At 53.6% G+C, this 19,473-nt stretch overlaps 1 protein-coding gene across 1 annotated transcript; it reads right to left on the minus strand.

The window, feature by feature from the left end:
* Nucleotides 1-121: 121 nt before the first annotated feature.
* Nucleotides 122-12,235, minus strand: RNPS1 (RNA binding protein with serine rich domain 1). Its single transcript, XM_061994002.1, has 7 exons — nt 12,169-12,235; nt 7,894-8,049; nt 6,414-6,605; nt 4,101-4,203; nt 3,168-3,321; nt 2,558-2,699; nt 122-1,257 (listed from the first exon to the last, which is right to left on the minus strand). Coding segments are annotated over exons 1-7 (855 nt in total). The 5' UTR covers nt 12,171-12,235; the 3' UTR covers nt 122-1,151.
* Nucleotides 12,236-19,473: the final 7,238 nt, after the last annotated feature.

A 19,473-nucleotide genomic window follows, 5' to 3' on the forward strand; every position in this document is an offset into this window, starting at 1 on the left:
CGGGGACGCTGCCCCGGCGGTCCCCGAGGGTCACGGCGCTGCTTTTGACCCTAAAACGCCCGGTGAAGGGGATTTTTTTTCCCGGAGCAAAGGGCTGGCGAAGGGAGGGAAGCAGGCTGGCTATTCTCAACCCTACTGCTTTATTCGAGAGTCGCTCATCCTACACAAGTACAAACACAACATGGCCCAAAAGGCTACAAAGTGATACAAAACAAAACAAAACAAATCTGTATAGGATTGACTGTACAACAGCTGGTAAATTCTTTTCCTTTCCCTCTGTGGAGCACAGATAACCCAGCGGGGTGGCCCCGAGCCTCCCTCCCGTGCAGTTTCCAGGGGGCCGATGCTCAGTCGCCGGTTTGAGGTGGGATAGAGCTGAAGAGCTCACAGCCTTTCCCTGGGGGGGTTGTGCAGGAAGTTTTTCCCAAAACCCTTTAAGAAAAACAGTGAAAGAAATCACTTACAAGGCCAGGTTACAAACCAGTCCTTAAGATTTTCCAGCTTCTTTTCTACAGCACCATATTCAGGGGGCTGGACCGTTGTTTCTGTGGTGACCTGCGTTACAGGAGAGCTTTAATCAGCAGGAACTAATCTGGCTGGGAACTGGAACAAAGCAACAATTCAGTATGTGAAGTCTTGGGCAGATCTGGACTCCAGCTGCTCTGAAAACCCCCCTGTGCTGGCACCTAGAGATGAAAAGTTAAATGCCTCTCCCTGTCTTAACTACACAGGGTTTGTGAACTAGCTCGAGATTGACATGCTCGTCTGTACAGCGTGCGAAGCGTTTAGAATCACCAAGCAGCAGCCTGCTAACTGGAGGAAGAGAGAGGCTGTCACATCTTTCCTGCCTTTTATCTGGAAAAGATGGGTTGGGGTGCTTGGATTGGGTTTGGTTTTTTTTGCAGCCTTTAAAAATCAAAGCCATTGTTAAATCATTTCAATTCAACACCAGGAAGCTCAAAGCTCCACAAGCAAAGGGCAGCTACGGGCCGGGAGCTGCCGCCCTCTGCTCTCAGGCTGCCTTCACTGCCGGGATTGCCCTCTCTCTCCCCCCTCTGCTCACCCAGATCCGTTATAAAAAAAAAGGTACAATATTTAGTCTGAAGGGATTTTAAGTTAAAAAATAAAAAGCTTGTCCAGTCTCTTTTGCTTTATCGTGAGGAGTTGGAGCTGGAGCGGCTGCGGTGGCGCCTGCGGCCCGGGGACCTGGATCTGGATCGCCGGCGAACGGGGGATCTGCGCCGAGGGGAGCGGGACCTGACGGAGGACAAGGAGAAAGCTGTCACCAGGAGACATGGACAATGGGTTCCAGGCATCAGGCAGCTCATCTACCAACTTTCCAAAACACATTTCCCCGCCCCCTCCCTGCGAAAGACCCTCCTGCCCTACAGTAACAGAGCTCCAGTGAAGTACAGCCGCCTCCAGAGAGGAGAAAGGCAATTGCAATGTCCACTGCGCAGCAGGAGCACTCTGGCTACTCTCCCTCTGCTTTAGGGAGCTGGTAGAATGCTTAATATCCAAAGGACAGACAAGAATCCTGTCGTCTTCCTCAGGTAGAACAAGCTCCTGTTTGTTCTACATCAGCTTCTTGACCTGAATGGTCAAGTTTGACTCCTGAAATCCACCAATATCCAGGGAAAGGATTTCTAAAAGTCCTTTCAAATCACAGGGATGTTTCTTAGAGAAGTCTGACTGAAGAAAGAGTGAAGCTTCTGGGCTCTTCAGTGCTACAACCAACCTGCACAGCCACCAGTATGACACCCATGTTCCAGGCACAGAATACGAACAGAATTGAATGGGATAATAAAACTTAGCCTGAGACAAGCTTTTCTTTTTGTCCTCATGGCCAAGAAGCCAATGGCATCTGGGGGGCATTAAAAAGAGTGTGGGCAGCAGGGGGAGGGAGGTTCTGTTGCCCCTCTGCTCTGCCCTGCTGAGGCCTCAGCTGGAGTCCTGTGGCCAGCTCTGGGCTCCCCAGCTCCAGAGACAGGGAACTGCTGCAGAGAGGCCAGTGCAGGGACACCAAGGTGCTGAGGGGATGGAACATGTGTGTGAGGAGGAAAGGCTGCAGCCCTGGGGCTGTTCAGCCTGGAGAAGAGAAGCCTGAGCTCAGGGGCACCTCAGCAATGCTGCTCAGTCCCTAAAGGCTGGGTGTCAGCAGGATGGGGGACACTTTGTTCTGTGGTGGCCAGGGACGGGACAAGGGGTGATGGACATCAGCTGGGACACAAACAGTTCTCTTTAAACACAAGGAGAAGCTGGCTTGGTGCTGAGAGGAGGGAGCCCTGGCCCAGGCTGCCCAGGGAGGGTGTGGAGGCTCCTTCTCAGGAGGTTTCCAACCTCAGCTGGACACGTTCCTGTGCCCCTGAGCCAGGGGAAGCTGCTGGAGCAGGGGCTGGGGCAGCTCTACAGGACCCTTCCCATCCCCATCACACTGTGATTCTACTGTCATTCCAAGGGGAAAGTCAAGTGCAACAGGATGAAACCATCCCCATGTCAAGTCCTTCAGTGACAGGGTGTTGTTGCTCTAAGAAGGAAGCACAGTCAGGGCTCTCACCTCCTCCTCATGCGTGGGGGGGACCTGCGCCACATGGGTGGCGGCGGCAGCATCCTCCTGGGTGGGCTGAAGCGCCGGGGCGGGGGCCGGGGCCGCGGTGCCAGCACAGCTGTGGCTGTGATCTCCTGACCATCGATCTGGCCTTTTTTTTAGGAAGCAGAGGAACAGGAAGGATTAACTGTTTTCCAACACTGACACCCACACATCAGTGTTAACTCCCAGCTCTGTCAGGAGCGGCTGCAGCGTGAATCCCCCACAGCGCTGTTTCCACCACCCGCTCAGGTGTTTGCTTACTCTGACAAAGCCCACTTACACACTTAAACTTCTTAATCAAGTACCCCATCAAACTGCAGTTCAGGTGTTAATCAGGAAAGATTTTTCACAGCAGCTTACAGAACTTTGAACTAAAAGCTCTGTTTTAATAGTTGTGTGATGTTCTGGATCCGTCCTGAACCACACAAGAGCCAAAGCCACTCGGGCTGAGAGCAGCCAGCATTTCAAACCTGTTCCCCAAAGGCTTCCCCATCACCTCCAACTCATTTTCACATCAAACTCCCTGCTCAAAAAGATTTTTAAAAGCAGCCAGGCTCCCTCAGTATTTGACACCTACCTCCATCCATGTGCTTCAGGGCTTTCTCGGCATCGTCTGGGTTCTCAAACTCCACGTAAGCGTAGCCCTTGGAGAGGTGTGGATTCAGCCTGTCAACTGGCATGTCAATCATTTTAATCTTTCCATAAGTGGAAAAAATTTCCATGATGTGATCCTGAAAGGCAAAGAGCAAGTCTTAAGAACATGCAATACACCTACTGAGCAGGTCTGGCTGGTGCAGAGCAGTAAATCCAAGCTGTACATAGAGCTGCATGAGCTTTAAATCAATGCCACCAGCAGAAGACGTTTGTCACTGCCCAGATGCAGAAAGGATGACCATTGCTTTCTCTGCTGTTGCCTATGCAGTTCCTTCTTAGATGTTTCCACACCTTAAGTTCTAGCAGCACTGACTGGCTATAAAAACACAACTGGTGTAAAAATCATCTTGAGGATCCAAAAAGAGAACTCACACCCTCGGCTGAAACCTCTCAAGGTGCAACTGTTAATAGTTGTCAAAAAACACCATCTCTTCAGCACCTTAAACCTAAATCTCTGAAGACCTTTAAGTACATCCCAGCAAAGACAACTCAAGCCAGCCCAGCTCTCTTCAGCTCCTTTATCAAGAACCTCGACACATCCTTAATGCCTCCAAGGTCATTCCAGGCATTGTCTCAGCTTCTACAGTTTTCTTCCCAGCAAGGCAGGATCCAAAGTCTGAAATACTGATGAAGCAGACAGACCTCTTCAGCACTGCCCAGTCTCAAAAGCACACACTGTGTCTGACTCAGTCCAACCCTACCAAAGTCTTTGTCACTCATCAGTTCACCCAAGAAATTCCAACAGCAACACCTTGGCAGCACTCTGGCTACAAAAAGCATTAAGAGCTTTATAGGAGCCTCTCTCATCCTCCCAGGAGAGAGGCAGGCTTGATGCTACAGGGGAGCACGTCATTACCTTGGTCACATTTCTAGTGAGCCTTCCAACGTGCACTTTTGTAGGTCTGGGTGATGGGCTTCGCCTCTTCCGCTCCTTTTCGTCTCTCTTGGGTGGCTTGGACCTGATTTGGACATCAGAAAACATCAGTCCTCAAAAAATGGGTAAGACAAAACCAAGAAGCCAGACATTGTCAGAAAACTAAGTGCCATTTCTCTTGGGAGGGCATCTTTTTTCTCAAGAAGTTCCCTGTTAGGCAGTGATGGGGGTGATGTGAGTGTGCCACAGCTTCTTCAAATACTGTGCCCAGTGCTGGGCCCCTCACTCACTGCCACAGGGACACTGAGGGGCTGCAGCGTGGCCAGAGCCAGGCACAGAGCTGGGGAAGGGGCTGGAGCACAGGGGCGCTGGGGAGGGGCTGAGGGAATGGGGGTGCTGAGCCTGGAGAAGAGGAGGCTGAGGGCAGCCAGCAGCACTCTCTGACACTCCCTGACAGGAGGCTGCAGGGAGCTGGGGGTCGGGCTCTGCTCCCCAGGCAGCAATGACAGGACAAGAGGCAATGGGCTGCAGCTGCCCCAGGGGAGGCTGAGGCTGGAGCTGAGGCACAACTGTGTCCCTGAGAGGGGTGTCAGCCCCTGTGCCAGGCTGCCCAGGGAGCTGGGGGAGTGCCCAGCCCTGGAGGGATCCCAAAGGCGTGGGGCTGAGGTGCTGAGGGCTGTGGGTCAGTGCTGGGCTGGGCAGGGTGAGGGCAGGGCTGGGACTGCAGCAGCCTCAAGGGCTTTTCTAACTAAAATGACACTATTCTGTTCTATTCATAACACCTCAGGACTTGCATTTGCTTTGTCTGCTTTTGCTTCAGAACATTCTGGAATCTGAAAGCCTTTTATTGTGAGTTTCCAACTTCACTGCAACTACAGGAACAAACACAACAATTCTGTAAAGCTGCTGGCCACAGTTAAAGAATTTCCTGGTTGGTAAAAACAGAAACCACTCTTTGCCTCAACAATTAAAGAGGCAAAATGAGTCTGTGACCACCAAAGCACACCACAGCCAGGCAAACTGGCAGAGCCAGTGACTGGTGTTTCTGCACCTTCTGTTCACTGCAGAGGTCTGGAAGCACCATGATTATAAAAGATACTGAAGTAGCTGCATATCCCAATGTCTGTGTTGCTTTTAAAAACACTAAAGGATATGGAATGTAAGTTTAATCTGAGATTAATTCTGCATGCAGAGAAACTGCATTTATACTCCTTCCTAATCTTACTGTCCTGCTGCTGGCTGGGTCAGGGTTAACTGTCTCCTAGCAGCTGGTATTGTGTTTTGGGTTTAGTGTGAGAATAATGCTGATAACACACTGATGGCTGCTGAGTAGCACTTATCTTAAGCAAAAGACTTGAGGAGGTGCACAAGGAGCTGAGAGGGAGCATGGCCAGGCAGCTGACCCCATCTTGCCAAAGGGCTAATTCCATACCATAGGATGCCATACCCAGGATAGAAAGTGAGGGGAGATGGCAGGGAGAGAGGCCAGTCGCTGCTCAGGCATCAGTCAGCAGGTGGTGAGCAAATGCACTGGACATCACTTGTCTGTTCTTGGGTTTTGTTTCTCTCTTGTTATATTCTGTTTCATTACAATTATCATGTGTTTTAATGATTGGCATTATGACATTTTCTTTCATTTTAGTTATTCTACTGTTCTTAACCCAAGAGTTTTAGCTTTTGCTAGGACTCTCCTCCCCACCTCCCTCTGTGGTGCTTAGATGCTGGCTGGGGTTAAACCACAACAGTCCATAAAATGAGGGATATAACACAAACCCCCACTCTGGTGGTAGATTTTATCAGTCTTCAGCACCTTACCTACAGAATCACCCAAAGCAAAAAGTGCATGGACATTAACAAAGTTTGATTCTACATGCTTCCTTTGCCCTACCCCCCATTTCATTCTTTTCTACTCAAGACCACACACATATATACACCATCCTCAGCCTTGACTTTTTGGTTAGTCTTGGTCACAATATACTGGAACCAAAGACTTCTACTCTGATCTACTGCCCACAGAGTCTCATACTACTGGGGAAACATTGATTAAAACTGCCTCTAGAAGATACAATACCCAAAACCACTCTTCAAAATGAGGCTTCCTTCCTTTCCTCCCTACAGGGCATATGTTTTGGTTGTAAGGAAAAGCAGCACACCCAGTTCTAAGAAAATTCAGAACTCCCAGTTATGGAGAAAGCAACTGGTTCTCAGAAAACAATCCCCTCTGATCACAATCTTGCATTCTACAGGGAAATGAACCTGCCATCTGGTAATTCCCAGAAGGCAACTACAACTCACTTGGAGCGGGAGCGTCTCCTGTTGTCGTGTCTCCGTCGGGACGGACTCGGAGAGCCAGAGGAGCTGCTGGAGCTGGAACTGCGTGAGGTGCTGGAGCTCCCAGAGCGGCTTGAGGCAGAAGAGGAGCTAGAGCCACTGCTGGAACCAGTGCTGGAACTGGACCCTGAACTGGAAGTGGAGCTGGAACGGGATCTGTTGAGGAGGAAGGCTTGGGTAAAAATGCGTGGAGTACGCAAGAGAATTGCTGAGAAACTTCTGGTGATTGAGGAGAGAGTGACTGAGAGAACAATAAACTGACACTCCACAGATCATCAGCCAGCCAAAGGAAATTCATACCTAAAACCCATAAACCACCCTGGCAGTGTATTGGGTTTGTATGGAAAGGGTTTCGTAGTGGGAGGGCTACAGGGCTGCCCTCTGTGAGAAGAGTCTGGCAGCTTCCCCTGTATCTGACAAGGCCAGTCAGCTCCAAGACACATTTGCCACAGGCCAAGGCTGAGCCAGTTAGTGATGGTGGTAACACTCTGGGATTAATGCATTGGAGAAAGGGAAAAAGTTACTGTGCAGGAGCAAGTTGCAACAGGAGAGTGGTGTGAGAAGGTGAGAGCAACAACTCTGCAGACACCAAGGTCAAGGAAAGAGGGGGAGAAGGTGCTCTAGAGGTTTCCCTCCCTGCAGCCCAAGGTGAGGCAGGTCCTGGCCCTGCAGCCACGGAGGTCCATGGTGGAGCACAGACCCACCCACAGTGTCTGAAGGACCCCACAGTGGAGCAGGTGGGTGACCAAAGCAAGATGTCACCCTGTGGCAAGCTCAAGCTGAAGCAGGTTCCTGACAGGATCTGTGACCCTGTGGACAGAGAATAGCTCACACCAGACCAGGTTTGCTGTCCAGTCTTGTGACCCCATGGAAGGGACCCCCGCTGGAGCAGTTTGTGAAGAACTGCAGCTTGTGGGAAGGACCCACGTTGGAGAAGTTCACAGAGGACTGTCTCCCATGGGAAGGATCCCACACTGCAGCAGAGGAAGTGTGAGGAAGCCTTCCCCTGAGAAGAAGCAGCAGCAGAGCCCATCTGTGACAGACTGACCGTAACCCCCATTCCCCTGTGCCACCAGAGGAGAGGAAGCAGGAACCTGGGAAGAAGGTGGGGGGTGAGGGGAGGTTTTTTTTTAAGATGCAGGTTTTATTTCTCATTACCCTATTCTATTCCAATTGTTACTAAATCAAACTGATTCTCCCCAGGCTGAGTCTGTTTTGCCTGTGATGGTAATTGCTGAGCGACCTCCCCATCCCTATCTCAACCCAGAAGCTTTTCATTGCATTTTCTCCCCACTGAGGAGCGGGAGTGACGGAGCAGCTCTGGTGGGCAATCAGCACTCAGCCAGGGATCAACCACCACAGTTAGACCAAACTGCCCTGTGACTAACACAGTGCAACAACAAAGCTGGTGGTTTCCAACACCGCTGCCTGTAGAGGCACCCACCTGGTACTGCTGCTGCCGCTGGAAGCGCTGCGTCTCTTGCGCGTCTTGTCTCGACCGCGATCCTTTTCACCCGACTCCTTAGTGGATGCTTTATCCTTGGACCTGTCTTTTGACTTCTCTTCAGACCTGTCCTTGCGCTTGGTTGGTGAGGGAGCCCTTCAACAACAAATTGCAGAAGATATTGTTTACTATAGAAAGCCACAAACAACAGGAAAAACAACACCCCATACTCGAAGAACAGCAACACATGGAACTCGAGACGGGCGTAACTGCAGAGCTGAAGCGCTGGGCAGGTTTGGGCTTTTTAGGAAGAGGAAAGTATTTTCCATTCCAGAGCAGCTTTGAGTAAGGCAGCTACAGCATACAGGAACTCTCACACACAGAAATTCACACACAAAGAGGTCCACTTCCAACTCCTCACCCTCACTGCAGAGCCCTAGTACCTGTAACATCCCCAGCTTTGTTGAGGCTAGCAAATTTGGACATAATGATTACCTAGTCTTGGATGTTTCATTCTTCGAGCCCTAGTAAACTCTTCTTTTTCAATCCTGATAACTCCATTTTCCCCCTCCAAAGCAGCACCCAATGGGCCTCACTTACCTCAAATCTCACTTCTAACTCCTCAGTTCTGAGAACTGATCCCTAATCAAGTGCAATTAACTCCAAAGAACAGCCTAGAGACAAGACAATCCTAGACAGTGGGGGTTGGAAGATAAAAGGGTTTAGAATGAAGAAATGAACAGATACAGTCATAAACCAACAATGCTTTGCAACAGTGGCAGCACATTGAGCAAAGCACCTCGGTGACACGGCCGTTACCAACGACCTTTGTGCCGTGCCTCCCGTGACAGACTGTGTCCGTACTTAAAAGCTCTCACTCTGACACAGAAGTACAAGGGACCTGAATTATCCAACCAAAAATAAAGGCAGGCAGAGGACAGGCATTTTCTATGCATGATGTACATGCAGCTCCTGCCTCTTGCCAACAGCTTTGCCTCCAGAGGAGGAAGCTGGTTTTCTCCATTGCCAATTTGTGCCACAGAGCATTGGGAAGAGAAGGCTGCTGAGAACAGCCTCCCCCTGAATTACAGCTGCCTTCAGCCTCAGCAAGCTTCTGCCAGAGCTCTGTCAGCCTTGGACAGACCAGATTAAAGAGCTCAGTTTGCTACACTGCTGCAACAGCAGAGCCCACTTTAATATCTCAGCTGGATTCAGACCTCATCTAACCCTGACTGGTTCCCTCTACTCTAGATCCAAAATGTAACAGCTCACTATTTAACATCAGCTGAATCCCAGATGTTTCCCAGAAGGGCTGCATCCATCACACAGTCTGCAATGTCTAAACACACCGTTGCATTTTGCTTCCTCCATTTGAACTGTTGAACAGAGCTGCCTCCAGTTTATTTTTCAATAACCACCACAAGCATGTGGCAGATTTGATTTGCTGTAACACCCACCAGCCACCTATGAACCAAACATTCAGCTCATGGAAGAGCAGGCACACGCATTGTCTGAACTGCCCAGTTCATCTCAAGTGCCACTGAACATTCACACTGCTGCATCATGTTTAGCTGCTGGAGAGAGTTCAGTGCAGGGCCACAGAGCTGATGGAGTGGAGCATCTGCCTTGTGATGAAAGGCTGAGGGAGCTGGGGCTCTGCAGCTTGGAGGAGCCTGAGGGGTGAGCTCATTCACATGATCCATCAAGGGTGGGTGTGAGGAGGCTGGAGCCAGGCTGTGCTCAGGGATGGACAATGACAGGACAAGGGGCAACAAGCTGCAACACAAGAGGTTCCAAAGCAACACCAGGACAAAGTTGTTCCCTGTTGAGGTGAGGGAGCACTGGCAGGGGCTGCCCAGATGGGCTGTGGAGGCTCCTTCTCTGGAGACATTCCAACCCAGCTGGATGAGTCCCTGTGTGCCCTGCTTTAGGTGCTGCTCTGGCAGGGGGTTGCACTGGCTGAGCTTTGCAACCCCCTTCCAGCCCTTAACACTCTGTGATGCTGTGTGTGTTAAACATCTCCATCTCCACCTCCACATGCACCACAGGCAAAAATTAGTCAACAAGAAAAAAGACCTGTCCTGCTCACTGCATCCAACAAGTCTCACTGCTTCTGGTATTAAGATTTCAGGAAGCAAAGACTGTGTTCCCTAAATTGCATTGAAATTTCTGTTTGGGAAGAGATCACTTTTGCACAGCTGAACTTGGTCCCCATTTTCAGCTTCACAGCTTTTCCCAATACAACTCCAAAACACAAGTCCAGCAGCCAGGAAACACCAATGTCTTTCTGTATGGAGAAGAGCAAACACCCCATGGAAGTGTGACCCTGGGAGAGGGAGTGTGTCCTCTGACACGCCTGGTGGTAAACACAGCAGCCTGTGGTGTTGCAAAGGTGACTGAGAAAAGCACAGTCCTAACCAGCTTTGTGCCTCTAGTGCAAAATGTGAGGGGCTGCAGCTCAAAAGCTGAAAGCCCCTGTGTGGCAGCAGCTGACTCACTTGGAAGCCAAGTTTCTGGACTCACAAGATCAAAAAATGGATGTTTTCCTTTCCCACTTTTCTTCTCCTAAACATACCACAGGCAAGTTTGTGTTACCCCTTCCCACACACCAACTTCTCTTGCCTATGATACCTGATGCTGTGAGCTCTACCAGGCTCTACTCCTATCCTCTGAGAGCTGGCTCTGGTCCTACCCCTCGGGGAAGGTGGGAAAGGAGAGAGCAAAGATGAAGACCAGCACATGGCTTGCTGTTATCCAGCCTGAAGCAGCAGGTAATACTTCAGTAAACTGCTACCACTGAGGCACCACTCCTCAGGACTTGCATCAACCAGGTAAATCAGCCACATGATGTTCAGACACTCAGTAACCTTCTCTCTGATGGTACCTGCAGCATTTAAGCAGCCATCAAATGAACCAGTGTTTTCTCTCCATGAAAGCAGAGGTACTTGTTCTGGAGAGTGCTACTTGCCTGGCTTCCTTCAGCTGGAAACCTCAGCCTAAGAGACACAGCCTCTTGGGACTTTCACCTCTATGTGTTCAGACATTCACTAGATGTGGAAAGAACAAACCCATGGTCTTTGCACAAGGGGGTGTGACAGAGCACTATGTTTCCTTCCCAACAATCAACACACATCTCAATCCCTAACAAGCCAATGTTTCTGCAGTAACCACCTCAAACCAGAAAGTCTATGAGCAACCTACTCAGGCCAAACACGTCTTTTTTCACAAACACACATATCTCTGCTGTAAAGCACTGGTTTGCATGCTTGGAGAGCTGAAATCAGGTAGCAAAGGAAGCAAACTCAGCTCTCCCCCCAACTTCCTGCACGACTACAGGCAAACTCTTTAATTGCAGCTTGCTTCAGATCCCCATTTTCAAAATAAAGGCCTGACGGATGCAGAGGAACCTCATCAGGTTCAGCAAGGGCAGAGTCCTGCAGCTGGGGAGGAACAACCCCTCGCACCAGGGCAAGCTGGGAACACAAACAGCTCCATTTAAACATAAAGAAAACCTATTTGACTGTTGAAGTGCGGGAGCCCTGGCCCAGGCTGCCCAGGGAGGGTGTGGAGGCTCCTTCCTTGTAGGGCTTCAAGGACACGTTCCTGTGTGACCTGGTCTATGTGAGACCTGCTTTGGCAGTGGGGTTGGACTGGATGATCGATCTCTAACGGTCCAACTCCCACCATTCTATGAGAAGAGGGTTCGAGGGTTACAGCCGCTGACCCAAGCTCACTACAGCCAGAGCAGCGCAGGGGCGACCAGCGACCGTGGGGTCCGTTACGCCGGGCGGCCCGAGGGCCTGTCGCGACTGAGCCCACTGTGTGTGCTGCCACGCCAGGAGCGAAGCCCAGGCGCGGGCTGAGGAACAGCGACAGAAAAGCGCGAAGCAAGCATGGAGCCGGTTCAGAGCCGAGCCCGCACCCCGGGCCCCGCCGGCCCACTCGCCCCCGGGGCCCGCGCAACGCTCCTACCGCCGCCCCAGCCGCGGGGAGCACCGAGACCCCCGGCTGTGGCTCCCCTGCAGGCTGCGGCTCCCGTGCAGGCCCCGGCCCGGCCCCGCCCCGGCCCGGCCTCTCTCCGTCCCTCCCCGCCCCCGGCCGCGGTAGGCCGCGGACGCCGAGGGCCCACATCCCTGACCCTCGGCCCGCCATCTCCTCCTCGGCGGCTCCGGCGCGCTCCCCTCGGCACCCCCGTGGGTCGGAGAGAGCGCTCGGCGCCTCAACCGTGCCGGATGGACACCGATCGCCCGCGGCCCCCGCCCCGGCCCCACTCACATCCTCGGCGCCCGCCACAGCCGCCGCTCCGGGCCCGTCGCGTGCGATCGACGCAGCGCGGGCGGGAAGGGGCGCAGGGCGGCGCGCGGCGGTGACGTCACGGCGAGGGGGTCGCGAGCGTTTAAAGGGACAGCGCCGGAGCGGGGCACCGGGGAGAGCCGAGCCGAGCCGAGCCGAGCCGAGCCGAGCCGAGCCGAGCCGAGCCGAGCCGAGCCGAGCCGAGCCGGGCCGGGCCGGGCCGAGCCGAGCCGAGCCGAGCCTGTGCTTTGTCAGGAAGCCTCCAAGCCAAGCAGACCCCAATTGGACTTTGATGGCCAGTGACAGGACAAGGGGCAACAAGCTGCAACACAAGAGGTTCCAAAGCAACACAAGGACAAAGTTGTTCCCTGTTGAGGTGAGGGAGCCCTGGCAGGGGCTGCCCAGATGGGCTGTGGAGGCTCCTTCTCTGGAGACATCCCACCCCAGCTGGATGAGTCCCTGTGTGCCCTGCTCTAGGTGCTGCTGCTCTGGCAGGGGGTTGCACTGGCTGAGCTTTGCAACCCCCTTCCAGCCCTTAACACTGTTGTGCTGCTCTACTTTAGAAACAGCAAAGGCTGAGGCAGCCCAGATGAGCCTGTTCCAGGGGACTCCTGGAGGAGACAACTGCAGTGCTGTGCATTGGCTTCCACTGCAGTCCCACTGATGCAGGACCACTGATGATGCACCCCCACTGATGAACCCCCACTGATGCACTCCCACGGATGCACCCCCACTGATGCACCCCCACTGATCCACTCCCACTGATGCACCCCCACTGATGCACCCCCACTGATCCACTCCCACTGATGCACCCCCACTGATGCACCCCCACTGATGAACTCCCACTGATGCACCCTCACTGATGCACCCCCACTGATGCACCCCCACTGATGAACTCCCACTGATGCACCCCCACTGATGCACCCCCACTGATGCACCCCCACTGATGAACTCCCACTGATGCACCCCCACTGATGCACCCCCACTGATGAACTCCCACTGATGCACCCCCACTGATGCACCCCCACTGATGCACCCCCACTGATGAACTCCCACTGATGCACCCCCACTGATGCACCCCCACTGATGAACTCCCACTGATGCACCCCCACTGATGCACCCCCACTGATGCACCCCCACTGATGCACCCTCACTGATGCACCCCCACTGATGAACTCCCACTGATGCACCCCCACTGATGCACCCCCACTGATGCACCCCCACTGATGCACTCCCACTGATGCACCCCCACTGATGAACTCCCACTGATGCACCCCCACTGATGCACCCCCACTGATGCACCCCCACTGATGCACCCCCACTGATGCACTCCCACTGATGCAGTCCCTGCCCCTGTCCCCTTGCAAAACCACTGCTTGAATTAACTTCTGAGTGACCTGAGAAACCAGATGAACCATGTCACCCCCAGCCTGGCTGAGATGTGAAGGGAACTCCATCCCCAGTGCAAAATCCCAGGTGTAGGGAAATCCCTGGATCTTCTCCTCTCTTTGGGTTGATTTTCTTTTTTCTCCTTGTACAAAAAATTCCTGGAGAGCAACAAACATCTTGTAGGGCAGGTGAGTGTAGAGGTCTCACCTCCATGGATGTGTAACCTGAGCAGCTGTGTGCATGACACAGGCTGCAGTTCCATTGGGGAAGGAAGAGGAGAAGGTGATAGACTCAGCATGGGGCTCTGTCTGGTCAGTAAATACATACCACACCAAGCCAGAGGAGACACAGCACATCCTCCCTCTGCATCAGCCACACAGCTGATGTGTTTCTTGAAGGTTTCTTGTGAAGGTTTCTTGATTTCAACACATTTTGCACCAACTTTTCCTAGAAGTTGTCCCCAGCTTGTTTCCAACCCCTGTTCCTTGCAACCCCAGTCCCTTGCAACCCCAGTCCCTTGCAACCCCAGTCCCTTGCAACCCCTGTCCCTTGCAACCCCAGTCCCTTGCAACCCCTGTGATTTTGTTTCTTTGCACTCCTTGAGCCTCAGGTCAGAATTCAGACATGTAAAAACAGTTCATGTATTTGTACACACACACACACAGATATATATATATATACACATACACCTGGGCATTTGCAGCCCCTTACAGCAACCTCAGTGGAAGGGGGGAGCTCTGGACAACCCATCTTCTCCCCCTCCAGCCACACACCAGGCCTCACAGCCATCAGACTCCAGTGCTGCAGCTCTGCCTGGCAGTTTGGAGCTTCAGAAGTCTGCTGCCATCTCCCCACGGTCACTCATTTCCATGCTGCTGTAATTCTGGGGATGCCTGAAAAAGCAAGAGCCAGAGGAAAACGTGAGATCAGCTGCTCTGCTCTTTGTCACCAGGCAGCTAATCTGCAGCTCAGCTTTGCCCTGAAGAGAAACAGCTGAGGAAAAGCCTTTCCTAAGGTCTCTGGGAGTATTTAGGGGAGAACATCTGCCATCATCTGGTACATGGACACTTAAAGCCTCCCTGGTTTCTCAAGCAGGTTCCCTAAATGTGACTGAGGGTATTGATTTTTAAATAGCTGTTAAAACCAAACCCTCTGAGTTTTCTATTCCCCTTATTTCCATGCTAAGAACTCTCCTCATTTCCAGCTCTTGCACATCAGCCTCCTGTGAAAGAGGGGTAACAATTCAGGGAAATATATCACCTGGGCTGGTTAAATAACCCATCCCCTGTAACATTTGCTCCAGACAAAGTGTGGAGCTGCTGACAACATCAGGGAACACCAAGGGATTGTTTAAACTGGTGGCATGTTGTGATGGGAATGCTGTTTCCCATCAAGGTGATCCCACACTAGTTGTTGCTTCCACCTCTAAGCTAAGGAAGAGCAAAGCATCATCTCTCACTGCCCCTTGTGTGCCACGAGCCTGCAGCTTTCTCCTCTCCCACCACAGCATGTTCTAAGGCTGGTGGCCTTTCCAGGGTGCCCACAGGCATGTCCAGCACCATCTGTGGGTTTACTGGTTGCTGTGCTGAACTCCTGCAGAACCTGTGGTCTGCTGCAGAAGTTAGGAGCAGCATCTTGCAGTGTTTGGATGAAGCACCTGGATATTAACCTGAGTGAAGGGGCAGGTCCCTGTGCAGGGACCAGAGAAGGGGCACTGGGGAAGGAGAGGGTGAGAGGAGCAGGTGGGATGATGGTTTCTCACCTTTTGAAGAAGTAAAATGCCAGGGCAACCGACAAGAAGAGGAGCAGGAGAGAGCCCATGACAAACAGGGCGATTTCCCAGCCCTGGAAGGAAGCTGAGGATGCAAAAGCAGAGATGGAAGGTTGTAGCCATGACCTTTCCCAGCACAGGGTGCCACCAGGCCACAGAATGTGGCATGGAGCAAGTTGGGGTGGGTTGGAAGGGACCTTTGAAGGTCCAGCTCCTTGCTGTGGGCAGGGCCATCTTTCACTGGATCAGGTTGCTCAAAGCTCTCTCTAACCTGACCTTGAACACTCCACTGATGGGACACCCACAAGTGCTCTGGGCAACAGGCTGGGCTGTCCCAGCCTCCTGATCCACAGAGCCACTCATCCCTCTCCATGGTGTGCCAGCTCTGGCCAGCTCCAGCCTGGGTGCCAACTGCTGCTCCAAGCAGCTCTGTGTCCAGCAGCTCCAAAAGCTTCAGGAGAAGATTTAGACACCCCAACTCCCAGTGGTATTGGTGTGAGAGGCCTGAGTGCCTCATTGCACAAGAGGAACTGACATAACCTCCCTTGTAGTAACCCACCAGCTTCTAGAAGGGAAAGCATCACCCCTTGGTCCTCCTCTCACTGACCCTGGCCCCAGCCCGCTGTGCTGTGCTACTCACCACTGCTGTGTGACAAAGATGGGCCTTTTTGGGGGGTGACACACTCAGGACTGGCTTTCAGCACACTCCCATCCACAGAGAAGGGGTGAGGGCTGAGCTGGAAGCCCTGCTGCCAGGTCTCAATGGACTGCTGCTGCTCTGGCTGCCGAGCCCACATCTGGCCCCAGACCTTCAGCAGGGAGCCCACACACGTCAGGTTCAGCTCTGCAGAGAAACAACAGCGGGTCTTGGGTGGTTGGAAACCCTCTGGCTGCTCAGGAACACCTTGCTCCACGACTTCATGCCTCACTCCAGCAACACCCTCCTGCTCCCATGCTCTTGCTCTCTGAATTGGTGCCACCATGCTGTATCACAGGTAACCTGAGCAGGTGCTCAACCTTTCTTTTGGGGACAAAAAGGGCTGCTTGTCGTCCTCCCAACCCAGCAGAACACTTTGCACTGCACTTGGACTTTTTGGTCCATGTACTTCAGATAAATACAGGACACTGAAGGAGTCAGGCAGAGAAAGAGTGGAGAAGCAGAGTCCTCCAGAGTGCAAACAGCCTTTTGCTTTGTGGGTTCAGGGTGTTCCATTTGCCTGCCACACATCCCAAAGCATCACCAGAGGCTCCCATTCTTCACAGTCCCTCTAGCTTGCCCTTTCTCTAGTAAGCAGCCTGTATCAGGTTCTCTCCTTGCTGAGAGCCCCTGGAGCCACCACTGCACCCTCAGTGCAATCCTGCAAGCTGGGCTTGAGAAAGGCCCATCCTGGTGATGAGCTGCTGTGGAGGGGTGAGGGAAGAGGGCACTCACCTTGCAGGTAAAGCTCAGAGATGCCACAGGAGCACTTCTCCTCTAAGGAGCTCACCAAGAGCCTTCTCAAACTTTCCAGCATCCTCCCGGGGTGCAGGGTCCATGGAGAACAGTCTGCAGGACAAGGAGATGTGGTTTTCTTGGTGCAGCTCAAGGCTGTTAATAAGCTCCCAGCTGTCTGTCCCTTCCAAAACACTTCACTTCATGCCTGAGCTCAGGAGCAAAGCTCCTCCAGAGTCTGCATCCCACCCTCCTCTGCACAGGACCAATAGAAGGGCTGGAAGGGCCCTGCAGAGCTGCCCCAGCCCCAGCCCCTGCTCCAGCAGCTTCCCCTGGCTCAGGGGCACAGGAACGTGTCCAGCTGGGGTTGGAAACCTCCTGAGAAGGAGCCTCCACACCCTCCCTGGGCAGCCTGGGCCAGGGCTCCCTCACCTCAGCACCAAAGGAGCTTCTCCTCCTGTGCCAGGGGAACTGTTTGTGTCCCAGCTGATGTCCATCACCCCTTGTCCTGGCCCTGGGTACCACAGAGCAAAGTGTCCCCCATCCTGCTGACACCCAGCCTTTAGGTACTTGTCAGTGCTGCTGAGGTGCCCCTGAGCTGAGGACAATCCCTGCCCTGCTCCTGCTGCCACCCCAGTGCTGATCCAAGCCAGGATGCCCTTGGCCCTCTTGCCCACCTGGGCACGCTGCTGGCTCCTGTTCAGCTGCTGTTGATTAACATCCCCCAGGTAATTTTCCCCCTGGGCACCTTTCCAAGCCACACATCCCCAAGCCTCTGCACGTCCCCAAGCTTCTGTATGTCCCCAAGCCCCTGCACATCCCCAAGCCCCTGCACATCCCCAAGCCCCTGCATGTCCCCAAGCCTGTACATGTCCCCAGGCCTGTGCATGTCCCCAAGCCTCTGCATGTCCCCAAGCCTCTGCACGTCCCCAAGCCTGTGCATGTCCCCAGGCCTGTGCATGTCCCCAAGCCTGTGCACGTCCCCAAGCCTGTGCACGTCCCCAAGCCTCTGTATGTCCCCAAGCCTGTGCACATCCCCAAGCCTGTGCACGTCCCCAAGCCTCTGCACATCCCCAAGCCTCTGCACGTCCCCAAGCCTCTGCATGTCCCCAAGCCTGCGCACATCCCCAAGCCTGTGCATGTCCCCAAGCCTCTGCACGTCCCCAAGCCTCTGCACGTCCCCAAGCCTGCGCACATCCCCAAGCCTGTGCATGTCCCCAAGCCTGTGCACGTCCCCAAGCCTCTGCACATCCCCAAGCCTCTGCACGTCCCCAAGCCTCTGCATGTCCCCAAGCCTGTGCACGTCCCCAAGCCTCTGCATGTCCCCAAGCCTGTGCACATCCCCAAGCCTGTGCACGTCCCCAAGCCTGTGCACGTCCCCAAGCCTCTGCATGTCCCCAAGCCTCTGCATGTCCCCAAGCCTGTGCACGTCCCCAAGCCTGTGCACGTCCCCAAGCCTCTGCATGTCCCCAAGCCTCTGCAGGTCCCCAAGCCTGTGCACATCCTTAAGCCTCTGCACGTCCCCAAGCCTCTGCACGTCCCCAAGCCTCTGCACATCCCCGAGCCTCTGCACATCCCCGAGCCTGTGCACATCCCCGAGCCTCTGCACATCCCCGAGCCTGTGCACATCCCCGAGCCTCTGCACATCCCCGAGCCCTCTCAGCCCCACTCACTGGGTGTCAGGAAGCAGAGCTGGAGATGCACAGCGAGGGTCTCCTGAGGACAGCTGTTGTGCAGGCCAGGGCTTGGGTCCGAGGTGACAAACTGCAGACCTGTGCTGGCATTGCCATAGGCACAGCGGCTCAGGGACACAGACCTGTCCCCAGGAGAGGAGACAGCTCACCAACACGTCACACACCTTCCCTCCTGTCTCCAACCACAACCCTCCCTCAGCTCCAGCTCCTGACACTGCTGGGGATGACACAGTTTGCTGGAGCTCAAGCTGAAATCAGCTTTCATGGAGCCATCATAGAGATGGGTCCAGTTGCAGAAGACTTGGGCTTGGCCAGAGCAAACCTACCTGCTCTGACTGGCTTCTGGAGGAATGAGATTGCTGCAGATTGCTGCCTTGTTACAGCCAGCCTCCTGAAATCAAGCTTGTCCTCCAAGCAACACAGTATCTGCCTCTGCATTTCACTAAGCTGTGGCTTCCCTCCCCACACCAGGGCTTAGAAACTTGGTCATGGTGTAAAGAACCAGCTCTTCTGGGCATGGTTATCTAGGGCTGGACTGACAGAGGCTGCTCAGGGTCAGCCCACATAAGCTCTCCCACCAAACCCTTGCCCTGACCTTAGGAACAACCAGGTTTCAGCACAAGGTTTCACCCAGCTCAGTCTCCCAGGAAAGCCACACACGTGGGGCTGTGCCCTGTGCTCCCAGGGGAAGCTACAAACCTGCCACAGCAGAGGGGAGAGGGCAGCAGAGGGCTTGAGGAGCACAAATGTAATGGACAGAGGTGATGTTGGGAATGGGGGAAACCCTGCTGGGGGAAACTCCACCAAGAGAAAGGCTCAGCCCTATTTGGTGTTGGGTCCACCTTGGGGTGGAAGGGATGCTGGGCTTTGTTCTGCTGCTCACAGGGATATCCTCTTTGGCTTGAGTGTTTTGCTCCAGAGCAGTGGAGCCAGCTGCCCCTGTGAAGGCTGCACTCCCTCACATACCCCTTGGGTGCAGGAACACGCTTCAGTTCCCTACA

This window comes from Colius striatus, chromosome 3 (genome assembly GCF_028858725.1).
Source record: "Colius striatus isolate bColStr4 chromosome 3, bColStr4.1.hap1, whole genome shotgun sequence".
NCBI classification, from domain to species: domain Eukaryota; kingdom Metazoa; phylum Chordata; class Aves; order Coliiformes; family Coliidae; genus Colius; species Colius striatus.